General features: G+C 39.1%; 2 protein-coding genes and 1 non-coding gene across 9 annotated transcripts; all 3 read right to left on the bottom strand.

Moving 5' to 3' along the window:
• Window positions 1-1,931: 1,931 nt before the first annotated feature.
• On the bottom strand, window positions 1,932-9,874 carry sanbr (SANT and BTB domain regulator of CSR). 7 transcript variants are annotated; one of them, XM_056767157.1, is made up of 22 exons: window positions 9,660-9,874; window positions 9,377-9,480; window positions 8,943-9,094; window positions 8,552-8,741; window positions 8,342-8,438; window positions 8,018-8,265; window positions 7,732-7,790; window positions 7,201-7,361; window positions 6,950-7,036; window positions 6,491-6,601; window positions 6,250-6,373; window positions 5,916-6,068; window positions 5,692-5,825; window positions 5,342-5,444; window positions 5,082-5,114; window positions 4,154-4,253; window positions 3,944-4,032; window positions 3,639-3,667; window positions 3,387-3,460; window positions 3,075-3,163; window positions 2,786-2,874; window positions 1,932-2,561 (listed from the first exon to the last, which is right to left on the bottom strand). In XM_056767157.1, the coding sequence occupies exons 1-22, from the start codon at window positions 9,671-9,673 to the stop codon at window positions 2,525-2,527; spliced, it is 2,277 nt and encodes a 758-aa protein (XP_056623135.1). In that variant the 5' UTR covers window positions 9,674-9,874; the 3' UTR covers window positions 1,932-2,524. The 7 variants fall into 7 exon arrangements, with proteins under 7 accessions (XP_056623135.1, XP_056623137.1, XP_056623136.1 ...); XM_056767159.1 differs by having other exon boundaries at window positions 5,342-5,441; XM_056767158.1 differs by having other exon boundaries at window positions 8,342-8,435.
• A 346-nt stretch (window positions 9,875-10,220) lies between these two features.
• pex13 (peroxisomal biogenesis factor 13) lies at window positions 10,221-12,940 on the bottom strand. The gene is made up of 4 exons (XM_056767957.1): window positions 12,802-12,940; window positions 11,641-12,353; window positions 11,355-11,477; window positions 10,221-11,184 (listed from the first exon to the last, which is right to left on the bottom strand). The coding sequence occupies exons 1-4, from the start codon at window positions 12,870-12,872 to the stop codon at window positions 10,820-10,822; spliced, it is 1,272 nt and encodes a 423-aa protein (XP_056623935.1). The 5' UTR covers window positions 12,873-12,940; the 3' UTR covers window positions 10,221-10,819.
• Window positions 12,941-13,319: 379 nt separating this feature from the next.
• trnal-caa (transfer RNA leucine (anticodon CAA)) lies at window positions 13,320-13,430 on the bottom strand. The gene is made up of 2 exons: window positions 13,393-13,430; window positions 13,320-13,365 (listed from the first exon to the last, which is right to left on the bottom strand). It is a non-coding gene; the product is annotated as a tRNA-Leu (tRNA).
• Between the last annotated feature and the right edge of the window lie 471 nt (window positions 13,431-13,901).

Genomic DNA, 13,901 nt, shown 5'->3' with positions numbered 1-13,901 from the left:
CCCTACTATTTACATATATTATCACGACATCACCCAAAAGGAACTGCACCTTCCCTGTCACTCAAACACGTTTGACAGAGTGCTCATTGTCGTCTTCTTAACCTGTGACTCTTGGAGGTTTTCAGTAAAACTCAATAGCTCAATTGACTTATTTCTTAAATCAAAAATTTCTTAAATCTATACTTTTGTAAAGTGATCATCACATGCATGCGCAGAAAATGTGACGTTTATCTTCTAATAAAAAGATAATAATTATTTACATGGCAATTGTGGTTGGGGCTTATGTAATTATTCCCTGGCATATTTTCAAATTGTAAACTGTTTATGAAAAACAAACCAATATTAGCCATTTTTCTAGCCTGTGTTATTCACAGCGGTGTCTTACTAAGGGAGCTCTCTATAAATATCTGTGTCCTTCTTGAAAGGTGAACTTCATAACATCAAGGCAAACAATGAGGCAGGCCTCTCAGCACAGGAAGTTTGGTTTGGAAAGGACAATGTTTAGCCACAAAGAGCTCCCTCTAGCGACGGTAGAAAAAAACAAAACGGACGTTATTAAGGTTTTCCTTGATCTAGAAATGACATTGTGGCTTCCATTCAGTCAAACGCGTCTGTGAACCCGTTTCATTACGGTTTATGATTAACTTTAGAATAAATGGTCAACAGTGAACGATATGATGGAGTTGTTTAGCTCTATTCATACAGTAGTTGTATATTTAAGACTTACATATATAATAGTTTTTAATACCAGAAATGTTCTGGAACTATTCAATGTGATTGTAGTATGGTGCTGTAGTCTTTTAAAGAAAACAAATCCATTCCATTCTAAACAAATACATAACACCAATCCTTACAAAGCCTTTGTTACAAGAAACAATAGACAAAGCGCCATTGAAGGAGCAGGATATGACCTTTGACCAAGTGTTAAGAGAATGAGAGCAACCACTGTCCATCACACATCCTCCTTTAAACTGATAGTTCACCCAATGAAAATGAAAATTCGCCAATCATTTACTCACTTTCATGTCATTTTGTACCTGTATAAATACTTTGTTCTGATGAACACAGAGAAAGATATTTGTAAGAACGTTAGCAAATTTCAGTTCTGGGACATCATTGATTTCCATAGCAGGAACGATTTAAATGGTAGTCAAAGGTGTCCCAGAACTGTTTGTTTGTCCAAATCCTTCAAGTTCGAAAGAGCAAAAAAAGAAAAAAAAAATGATGTCCCAGAGCTGAAAATGTCTAACATTCTTAAAAATATCGTTCTTCATGAATCTCTGATTTAACAAAGGACCGTGTACAAAACAGGTATAGAAAAAAAGAAAAAGTGACATCTAAAAGTAACAAAAATCAGTTTGTCTGATTGTCACGAGTTTCATTTTTAGTTACAACTGTTGGGTCTTCTTCCTAAGAACTGTAAACTCACATTTCAGAGTAAGAGAGAGCTCTTGGAAAGTGAGAGACACGTCAGTCGTATTAAACTGTGGGGGCTGCGATGGATCCGGTTCCCACCAGTTAAGAGGGAATAAACACACTATCATTTGTGTTCTTGGTTGGCAGGTGGCCCGGTACTGTAACCCAACCTGCCTGAGCTCAATCGAATACTGACTGAATAACTGTCACCAAAAAAGGCAGAACAACTCATCAAAGCTCAATCCTCCCTCCACACATGCATCACACCATTCTACTTCCTCTTCCAGTTGTCATGGTGATAACTGTTCTGAACATCCTCTTCAATGACACGACTGATATGATAAACCACTAATACCTTCCTTTTTAAAAGCAACCATGTGAAATAATTGTGTAAAAGGAGACTGTGTGTTTATAGACAATTTCCCCATATTAGACAATAACTAATCTTACGATAATAACAAATAAGACATTTCACAATGTTGTAACTTAAAACAATTCAAAAGAAAGACAAACACTTCATTTTAAATGATTATTTATTCTGTATTCCATTCCATGACACATTGGTCCAAATGGCACAAATGGATCTGGAGACATGTCCACATATTTTGTCCGTCTCAAGCTCTACCCAGGGATTCATTTGCGTACTATACAAGTTAAAGTCATTGCATTAGTACGGCTTAAGGTGCAGATGAGCTTTGTCTGGTCACCTGAGTCAACTACAGTATATGAAGCATGGGCACAGACATTGCAACAAGCTGCTGTTGAAATGGAACCTGAGCCAGAAAGAGAGACACGGTATAAAGTAAAAGGTGCGAAAGGTCATTTATGGGACGTGCGCAGATGCAGAAGGAAAATATGCAAAGATTTATTTTTGTGGGTGCAACCAGTCCAACAGCAGCCAAAAGCTTGTATTGTTCGCAGTGCAACCGTCTTAATAAAGTCCATTGTTATGTAATATAGCTACAGTTGTGACATCACTGACTCCGCCAAAATTTCGTTCTTCTCTCCTCGTCTGGCCAGGGTAAAGGGGTTAAGGACGAAGAGAGGGAGACTTCTTCTGCCTCATCAAACAGCAGCAACTTCTTTACTCCTCCTTTCACAAACTCATCTAAGTCGGTCTCGACGGCCCCGAGCGTGTCTTCGCTCTATAAACAGACCAAAGCGCTGGTTAAAAATGGAACAGAGAGAAAAGGGAGAAAGTACAAGAGGCTGTCCAATAATCTAAAATTCAAAAGCCATATGATAAATGGGGAACTTGAAATTTCCCCGACAAGCCAGTTTGGAAACATGACTCTCGTGAAGATATAATAAACCATTATTTCAAAACTAGTTTCTGTGGTTTGTCTGTGTAGTGCGCATTAGCACTTACCTCAGTGTTTTCTCGGTGCTGCTATTTCTTCCACTGGATTGAGAAGCTTTAAACTGGGCCTCCAGTCTGGAGTACAGACCACCTGCAGGCTGGAACCACACAGACATGCAAAATATTTACTAAAACCACCATAAAAACTATAACAAAATAGCAACAAAATTACTGAAGGTTTATGTGAAGTAGTTTAGTCAACAAAAGTTCCAGTCCACAAAAAAGAACAAGAGTCTTTTAGAGATTTATTAAACAGGTTTTGTGAGGTTTATCTAAGCAGGTACGGCCTGCTTTGTACCTCTTTTGAGTCTTTAAACTTTGTTTGCTCTTGGTCCCCGAAGCGAATTTTTGTGAGATTTGCTATAATCTCCTCCATTCTCCTTTGATCTGGAAAGAGCAATGTATAGACACGTCCATTAAGATCATCCTACAGAATGTCAGAAGCACAGCAACAAATACATTTAAAAGATACCATCATAAATAAATGCCACATTTGCCATTTCAATACTCGTGAAGTCAAGTCACGACTCTTTATATTATAACAACTGCCCAACCACTGTGTCATTGTGAGGGTCTTTGTTAAAGAAGACCTGTATAAATGCATTCCTACCCTCCTCTCTCTGAGCGTCTTGATTGTACCTCATGGAGCGAGTGCTATCCCATTTATTCTTCTGGATGCTGACACTGAAAGCGTGAGAAATAGACAAAAGATACAGTGCTACGTGTTTTATTCATAGGCCTAGAAATCCTTCAATCATGTGTCATGACTAAGCTGGAGGGCCAACACAATACAGAATCAGCTAAACAGATCTACAACTGAGATCACTCCTAGAGAGAACAGAAAGTCTTTAGACTAACTCACATGAATGGGGTTGAATCTCGTGAGGGCGCCTTTAAGACAAAATGACAATAAATGAAGAGAGAACAGTAACACAAAACAATGCAACCAAAATAGGTTTTCACATTTTTGGTAGAAAATATAAAGTGGGAATTCTGGGACACAAAAATGTATAGTGCCACAGGTCCTTAATCCTTTAACAAAAAAATTGGAAAGGTTCTTCGGCCTTAACTTTAAAAACATAATTATTTTTACAGCACAAATGTACAGGACAAGCTTTTCAAATCCCTACTTTTACTAGTGACAAAAATGAAAGGAGTTCCACACACCTTCTCTCCAGATTTCTCTTTACGCTGGAAATTCGGAGAGGACACTTGTCTTTTCAAAGGTTTGCCAGATTTTCTGGCTTTCTTTACAGCTGTGTGAAAAGGTCACAAACCCCAACAAGATAAATTATATACCGCCACCTGCCGACCATCAAGAGGTACTACTCATCACAAAATTACTAGTCATACTTTTGTGAATCGATTTTATTTCACCTTGCTTTTTTGAGGTGTCTTCTTCATCCCCAACTTCATCTTCTGTGACCTCTGACCCTGTAGTGTACTCCTCATCCTCAGACAGCAGAGACTGTGGCCGCTGGGAAACCACAAATTAATATTTTAAACAAGGGTTTCACAATATACCAGTATTGACCAAAATTGTGATATTAAAAAAAAAGATTATAGATACTTTGTTAATGGTACATATACATTCAAACACACACACACACACACACACACACACAAATCAATCAAAAAGGGAAAGGCACATTTTTTCTAATATCAGAAGCCATTTCACTCGGATATACGTTACGATATGGAAAATAAGTCTTCCGTTTTATGGTGACTTTAATGCGATTGTTCAACCAAAAGTAAAAATTCCGTCATAATTTACTCACCTGTTGTCATTTCAAACCTATATTACTTTCTTTCTTCCGCAAATCACAAAAGAATATATTTTGAAGAACGTTGGTAACCGAACAGCACTCGACCCCATTTACTTCTATTGTATGGACACAAAACCAATGCAAATGAATAGTCTACAGTTAACAACATTTTTCAAAAAATCTTCTTTTGTGACTTGCGGAAGAAGGAAAGTCATACAGGTTTGAAATGACAAGAGGTTAAGAAAATGATGACATCATTGTTATTGACATCATGTGACATAAGTATGATTTGTAAAAAAATTAAAGATGAATTTGACAAACAACATTTAAACACTGAGAATATCGTGACCCCTCCAATGTGAAATGTGCATGTGTGTGGCAATGATGTTACAGTACATTCACACGGGGCGTCAGCACTTGTGGGAAGGCGTGTCTACAATTCATGACGTCACCCATTTAAAGTGAATGAGAAGCGTTAACGCGGACACCCCCTGTGAATGTACAGTTACATTTAATGTTTGAAGAACTTTTTTTCTCACCCGGTGAAGACTCCAGTTTTTTAACAGTGAAAACTGAAAATGAAAAAATATAATGAGATTGGACAAATGAATTAAAATGTGCAATAAACTGACACAATATTCTAGAAAAAACAGGAAAGAAAATTCTGCATTGATATTGGACAGATCACAAAGTTTAAATGTGATCAAGACAGGCATACTATATGTTTGGCAAACATAAAATTCAACACGTAAGCAACTTAATTAAAAAAGCAATTTCAGGAGGAAAGTGAAACACTCACAGCAGTGTTTTCCCCTGGTCTGTGGGCGGTAAGCACCCCTGGATCAAGCATTATATCACAACTTGGCACACAATCACTGCCTGCAGAAGGGCTCTCAGGACTACTACAAAACAGCACAGATTAGAGTACAAAACATAGTCGACAGGACCAAAGCGATCCCACACTGGGCAGAGGATCAAATGAATCAAATATGGCATGTAACTAGTGCCATAAAGACCAAATCTTCCGGTTATTCAGATTAGTGCTTTATTAAGATAGTTTTGATTATAACTCCTCGCCCACACACACACACTTTTGGTTAAATGCTTCCAGCCAAATGAGTGTCCTGTAGTATTTTACTGTATTCTGACCTCTCTGGCACACACATAGCCTCTCTGTGCAGCAGCAGGTCATTCAGTATTCTGGTCTGGGTTGAGTTTACAATGTGATCGCTGCAGTCTCCACCATCTGCCGCACTCACAATGTGGTCTCTTGTTTTACAGCCCTGTACAGAGACACAAGCACACACAGATACGTGAGGAAAGTTGAAAGGTCATCCAAGCTTGACAACATGGTCTAAATGAACAAAACGAACCGTAGGAATGGAGGAAGGGTCGAATCTTAGGACCCTCTGCTTGCAGCAGGGGTAAAGACCTATGCCATGCCATTTATGATCTGCCCCGATACCAGGATACACAACTGCCTCTGGGTGGTACCTGCACTGGCCCAACTCTGTACACAGGAAAGCCTGCCAAAGGAATACAATAGTATTGGTCCTATAATAATATTGGACACACTAAATTAAATAAATGTTGTTAAAATGAATAAAAACGTCTTATTTTACAAAATTAACAATCTTAAGCATATGTCTTTGTTAAACTTTCCTGCGTCCAAGCACTTAGATGCTCTTTGCAACAGAAAACCCTTACCTGTTTGCAGCGTGAGCATGTTAGGAAGTTGATGGTGCCCCAGATTCTCCAGTAGACCAAAACCCAGGACTTTAATTCTTCATAAAGCCCAGTCACATATTCATGTACCTCCCAGGCCTTATGTCTGCGCAGACAGATCACAACAGACAGCATGCATGCTTTTATAAGTTTAGAATCACAGCATGATCTTTTAACTGAAATTGACGTGTATGTGATTTTAAGAGAGTGTGTATAGTATAACCTGGTGTGAGAGAATATAATATTTCCTCGGGAATCTATGTTGATTTTGTTTGGAACACAAGGGATTTTTTTCTCAGTTTCTTTGGTTAGAAGCTTAAGGCAAAGGCCACATCTGAAAAAAAAAATGGAACCATCATGTCTTATTGCAACTCACCAGTAGAATAATTTGAAACTTAATACAAATACGATGACAACTTTCACAATTTCTTTTACAATTTAGATACACTTGATTCTCACTATTAATGCAGAGTTTCGATGTGACGGATAATACCTGACAGGTCCCGTACAATGCAGAAATTAAACCACAATTTGTGAATGTATAATGGGTGTGGATGAGTATTTCTCTATAAAAAGGGTTGACCAGTCAGTCCTGTTGATGTTATTAAGTACACTAATATTTTATGCTTTTTATATAATTTTACAGTTTTACAATTTCTCCTCCAATACACTAATGTCTTACCTGTACAGAGTAGATGCATTATGAAGGGAGTCATGATTCTGGTATTTAGTGTCAAACAATCTCTCGATCTTCTTCTGAAACAGTTTGCTGGTGAAAGTGGAAAATCATCACAAAATGAGTTTATTCATTATCTATTCATACTTTATATCATATTATCTGTATCTGTGGAAGTGAAGAGACAAGTTAATACATTTTGTTTGAAATGTATTCAAGACTATCCTATCCATTTAAATTGATTTTGATGTTCTCACCTTTTGAATTTGTCTTTTTTGTCCTTGAGGTCATCTGCTTCGTTGTGACCAAACAGATCAGCGATGCGTCCGGCCAGGTTGTTGTTGATGCAGCTCATATTGCACGGTGTTGCTATGATGGCATTCATGTGTGTGTGACAAAATCGGATACACTCATCAACCTTCGGGTTCACAAAACATGAAAAATTTACTAAATTAAGTCATTTCAATAAATGCACCAATCTACAAACATGCTGTCTACACTGTACACTGCTCAGACAAACTGACACCATCACAACTATCAAACTGAAATGACAAATTAACACCTGTTGGTGTTTTTGGATACATTTGTCTTTACCAGATGTTTGATAAGAATTACAATATAAAGTCTTGTTTGGGCAGTGCATAGAATTGTTTAACCGAATAACACAAAAATGATGAAACAGCCATCATGCATCATGCTTTTAACGTGCACTACTCTCTAAACATCACCCCAGCTCAGAGCACGTTTACTACGTTACCCAAAAAACTGTTAACCCTCACATGACTTACTAAAGTTTCCATCTTCAAGAACTCGGAGGAGATCAGGATTGAGATGACATTGCTGTGCTCTGCAACCAAACACCACATAACATAACCGACAACATCACAAACAGCGAAACGTCAAACTCACAGCCAACGCACAACCACTTGAAACACCATCCACCACTTACAAACACCATTCAGCCATATCAGAGACTGTACACAAGACCTTCAATGGTAACTTTGATTCATGAAATCTTAAACACAACAGCAAAAGCACAAGGACTGTCTCTAACCATTCCTAAAAGACAATTACCCAGTTTGGGTTTGTCGATGTGTTGCCCTTGCGGATGTTCGGTGTTGTGACTCTTGACGTAGTTCATGAGCCAGTCGAAGATCTGGACATCACAATGGACGGAGATGTCCACCTCGTCCCAGCGTTGAGGGTCCACAGAGAGATATTCTTCAAAGTAACGCATCTCTCTCACCAGGAGGTTTCTTGGACACACAAAGTCCTGCTTCAGGTTCTTTGCTTCGTCACATACGTGAATTACCATGTTGGGACTGTGGAAAAGGAAAGCCAGAGGTGAGGAGCTTCAATTTTTTCATACCCTGTTTGATCAATATGAATGAACCTCACCTATTATTCCCTTCTGTCTCCTCCACCTTGTCTGCAGGATCTTCATCTTCATTCTCTACGTAGGCTCCTCGAGGAGTAGAAACCACAGTGTGGCCTGCTAATAAAGTACTCAATGTATTTCAAAATGTATTTTCATGTAAAATTCAATATAGTTCAGCACTTAATAAAAGGTTTCGGGTATTTTTGCCAAAGCCCCTCCCACTGACTCACCTGACACCAAAAGAGCGCTATGAATGGACTCTGGTTCTCCCGTCTCTTCAGCGTTATCCAGGAGGTTGGATTTGATATATGAGGAAAATGATTCTGGTGGGGAGCTCACTGCTCCGGTCAGCGGGTTACATTGGTCGTCAAGATGAGGGAAACTGCCTGTAGTTTTCAGTTCTTCAAATCTCTGTGCACACTGTTAAACATAGGATGATAAACCGAACCCATCAAATTCAACATTTCTCGAGATGTAAAAAAAACTGTGCCAAAGAGTACTGAAAAAAAATGTGGACAAGCTTCTTTTAAAGGGAAAGTTCACCCGAAAATATTTTTGGGTGAACTATCCCTTAAATGGAATAATAGGAGTCACACTAATGAGGTTCTCTGTATCACTTACTTCTTTTGGTGTGAACCCTGGAACCAACTTGGCAACATTCTCCCAGTTGATTGGCTGAGGCGTTGCCCATAGGGAGCTCAGGACCATATCCAGGACCAGGAGGTTGTTGTCATATGGGAAGTTATTATTAACAGAGCAAACACGATTCATTTCTGTGGTGCAGAGAGAAAATAACTTTACAAAATAAACCAACCCTTTAACATCTTATATGTTTTGTATCGTTGTACTTATGTAAAAGAGGGACAATATAAGTATTGACCATTGTCATTGATGTCAGGTAATGTGTTTCAAAAGCTTAAAAAAGAAAAACAATGCTAAGAAGTGGAGTTGCAATAATAGCTTGCAATGAAACGTCATAGCGCCTCCGCATCCCCTCTTTTTAATGTCTCTAATGAGAATGTTAAGGTATCACACAGCCACATCACACATTTTACCCTTTTCCAGAGTGATGCGTTGTTTCTTCTGGTAGCGACGCTCCCCTTTCATTCCAGCTGAGCGCAGATGAGACGAGCTGGATATAAATAGCATTAAACTAATGCTGTGGATAGCAACGTTCACATTCAGACAGCGTTTATGAATAACAAGAAAAACAAATGCATAGCTTTTACAAGCCTGCTCGAAACATTACTGAGCATGATTTCGCAGACTCGTATTCTCGTCCTCGGATCTTTTTAAAATGCCAAGTATCTGATAAAAAGCGCTGCAACGTGCACGCACACCGGTCCGGGCATGATGATGTTTCAGATGCAGTCTCCCTCCTCCCACGCTTTAAACCACTCCTGCCTGAATGCTGAGATGTGATGGGCGGACTGAGAACTGTATCAGCGCCAACTAAAGGCTTAATAAAGAAAACGATCAAATATGTTCAAGGCTGATTCAGGACGGAGGATTAATTCTGCGTTTCCTGCTCTCTGGTTGTGTTGCGCTGTGTATTTCCGGTGCCGCAGTGCAGCAGGTGCCAGGCGGCGTCCCCGTTACGTAGCAACATAAACAGCAGCAACATTACATTTGATTAGTCATTAGCTTCTTTTTTATTAAACTGGGGACCAGAGATGTAAAAATACTACTGCGATCATTTGTTACCTTAAAAATGTTTTGATCTATTGACTAGACTAGATTACTATTATTTGACTATTATTTTTTTGACTAGATTAAATATTACTAGATTTATTAGTTACTTCAAGTACGGTTTTGCGACTCATATCCCTATCCCCTCATATCCCTCATACTTCTATGAATAAACATAGTAAGTAGCTATAACAGACTTTACATGCAAACTAATTTCTATTCATTTTAATATAAAGTACATAATCCTCAAATTCCTCAAAACAGAGCAGTTCGGTATTTTTAAATGATTTACTCAGAACATAACTGCTTATATGTACATAACTGCACACTGAGGAAATTATAAGATAAACATGAAAATACACTAAAATACACAAATTTATACATGATGCGACAACTTAAAACAGGACAGAAAAATGAACAACTATTTTCCTACAGCGATTTTTGTAAATAGAATCAAATTGAAATGAAAGTACAGACTGAGAACTCGCAATTGAACCAGATCATATGCACTGCATACTTGAATAGCAACATATTTGTAACCTTTTTTAATTTTATGCTTGATGTGAACATATTTAGATTAATACAAATATTAGTTTGAATTATTATTCAATATAAATTATTAGGTCATTATGCTGAAATACTAAGCACATTTGAACAAATATTGAAAACACAGAGATCATAACAGTCTAGAAGACATTTCTGAATAAAAACCTACTGTACAGCTGTGAACCTCAAATTATAAACTCCACTGATTATCAGGGAGCTGAGTTTAACCATTCACCTCTGCTTTTCACAAACACACAGGTTAATTATAAGTCTATCTTTACTGATGTTGTGTCCACATTGTTCCTGCTGTCATTTGTGGAAGGATGTACTCCCAGGGCACTGTGAGGGTCATGTGTTTCCACATACGCAGATTCCATGAGCTCCTGTGGGTCTGATAAGCCATGGAAGGCAAGAGTGGAGTTGGAAGCTGAAAGAGAAGCTGAATTTAGATCAATTTGGGATGATGGCAAGTTCTGGGCAGCCTGCTGGGCTTGTGCAAGCCTCTCCAATTCTGCATGCTTTCGACCTCTCCTCCGGCCCAACACTTTGACGTAGTTGGCAGGGATAAGTCCAGTGGTCTGTCCGTCCACACTGGCCAACAGCCAGCCACGTACCCTGGGTTGTTGCTCTAGAAACCAGAGTCAAAAACACAATGTACAAGTTATAAATCTGTCAGTAACATAGACAAAACTGACTTTATGAAAATCAGAGCTTGACATTAGCCAGATATAAAATATTACAAAAATAAGGTATGGGACTGGTTTGTTATAACATCCATGCAAAAAAGCATTATTTTACCTTTAGGAGCCAAGTTAAGCATGTCCCCAGCCTGTAGTGAGATCTCCTCCTCTGAAGAAGCCGTGAAATCATATTCAGCTCTTGCTACCACATGGTCATCTTCCCCACTTGCCCAGCTAGTGGCTACAATACAGAACGCACAGACATTTTAGCAGTCCCAACAAACACATGAGGCTGTATATTCAGACACACTGATGCACACAGGATGAGTCAATAAAGGTACAATAAAATACATGTCAGAAAACGAAGAGAAAAGAAAGAGTGAATATATTGGCCAACTTCTCACCATTGTCCTCAGAACCCTCTGCAGACCTCAAAAGCCTCCAGATCAAATATGGCCCCCCGAGAACTACAGCAAAAAACAAGAAAATGGGCCATGATTTGACAGAATTCACATTGGGGTCATCTATTCCTGCTCCCCCTGGAGCTGACACCACGGTGGAGGTGGCACTGTCCGCCCACAGGTCATCCACCTCCGAATCCCCACGTAATCCCAGCAGCCTCTGTAGTCTGCGATACAGATATCTAAGGGTCCTCACCAGGGCAAAAGCAGACAGCACTTTTGTGAAATGAATGCGCAGACGAGAGAAGTGATTGGCAACATCTAGAACAGCACGGAAGCTGTTATATACGGCAGAGAACGTAGCGTCCATCATCATGCTGACCGACGAGAAGGCGTGGACAATGCTCTCGATGGACTGAAATGCTCCCCGGCTGCTCTCCTCTGCCTGCTGAACAAACTGGCTGGGTGGGATGTCATCGTTTTGGTAACGGTTATAACCCATGCCACCTCCCATTCCGTAACCGCCGTAGCTGTGAGGGCCTAAACCCCCATAAATAGAGCTCCCATAAGGGCTGTATGAGGAGTGAAATGAGCTGTAGGTAGGGCGGTATGTCTGTTGGACAGTTCTGGGAGGGATGGGTGGTGCCACGCGTGTTAGAACCGGAGGACCAGACACTAATGGGCCTCTTTGTATTGATGATCCAAAGTCAGGAGAGCTAGACATAAAAAAAGAAAATTAACTGTCAACCACACATCTAAAATAGTAGTGTAATTTTAATTAAGATTTTTTTTATATTTGTCACTGTCTTCTATACTGAAAGCAAAAAGAAAATGACAGCATGGGACACACGGAGTGTAAAATGTGTGGATAGTGAGAGGCTGACATGCGGCTGAACTTTGACACATGTAAACACTAACTGGTTTACATAACATCAACAACACACCTACAAAAAGAACCAACGAAGACAAAACTCAGTTGGACAGTATGCCTCTCTGCATGAGTCAATGCGTATTATAATTAAATAGCAATTTGTACTTTCATATTTGACCTGCATTTTTTAATTTGGATATCTCGACAGCTAACGTGACGTTAACAAGTTGGCTATCGCCCGTACACTCAGTGTTTTCGATATGCTAACGAAAATGAAACGAGTTTCCACAAACCGATAGTTTAGGGGTGCAGGTATTGTTCCTGGGATTCGGCGTTCCCATGGTTTTGGTGGAGGCTGGGACATTATTTTATTTTCAGACCAAAGTTAACCCCGATGCTTAAAGGATCCACCACCAGGAAGAAGAACGGGTGCACACTCAAGACTTAAGCAATCCACCCGTCACATCGATCTGACTGTGTTTCACGCTAGACTCAAACAATCTATCACCGACTCGATGTGCGCATTTCATTTCTTTTTTAGATTGTATTCTTGCTTGTCATTGATTTCCTGCTTGTCATAATATTATTGTTGGCTATTTAACGTTCAGCGAGGTGTTGTTTTTTAGTATTTAATTTCAGTAAATTGACGCCAAGCTGCTTGCACATACGGGTAAAAGACGATTGATGATCGATAAATAGTGAGTGACTAAATGTAACAATTAACGGTACACCGAATCGTGACTTAAGGTTTTAATCACTCATACACACAACGTCGCTAAATAACCTACATCCAATTTCTGTAAAAAGTTTTTGTCAGAAGTGGGATTTGAACCCACGCCTCCATTCGGAGACCAGAAATCTCTTCACCTGAGAAGGCTTTAAGCCTTGAGTCTGGCGCCTTAGACCGCTCGGCCATCCTGACAGTAGTTACAGCGTGTGGTAATTACTCTTCTGTATTGTGAACTGCATATGTTAATTATAAGCAATAAATAGTTTAAATGAGTTAAATAAAGAGTTAATTGTGTAATGCAGGATTGTTTCGAATGGACGTAAAAAGTTACATAACATGAATGTGAGTGAAATTAGAAATTATAATGGATTAAAATTGATTTGAATTAAACCCATATTTGTCTTTGGTGGGATCTGGCGGAAACCAATTGAACACATTGTAATGTATAGAGTATGTAGATCACTTGAATTAAACCATACTTGGACTTTTGTTATGGTCTAGTTGTTTGACAAATCTTTGTCTTTCCATAAAATGGCGCTGCAGCATTTTTACCTCAATTTGGATCTAGTTTACAACTTTTGTAATCTATTATAAATGTGTGTCTCTGGAGGTTGCTTGGACAGAAATATATCAGATTTCCAGCACCAGTGAAACACGAGTTGA

This window comes from Triplophysa dalaica, chromosome 15, assembly GCF_015846415.1.
Source record: "Triplophysa dalaica isolate WHDGS20190420 chromosome 15, ASM1584641v1, whole genome shotgun sequence".
Lineage (NCBI taxonomy): Eukaryota > Metazoa > Chordata > Actinopteri > Cypriniformes > Nemacheilidae > Triplophysa > Triplophysa dalaica.
This window is presented reverse-complemented; position numbering and strand designations above follow the sequence as displayed.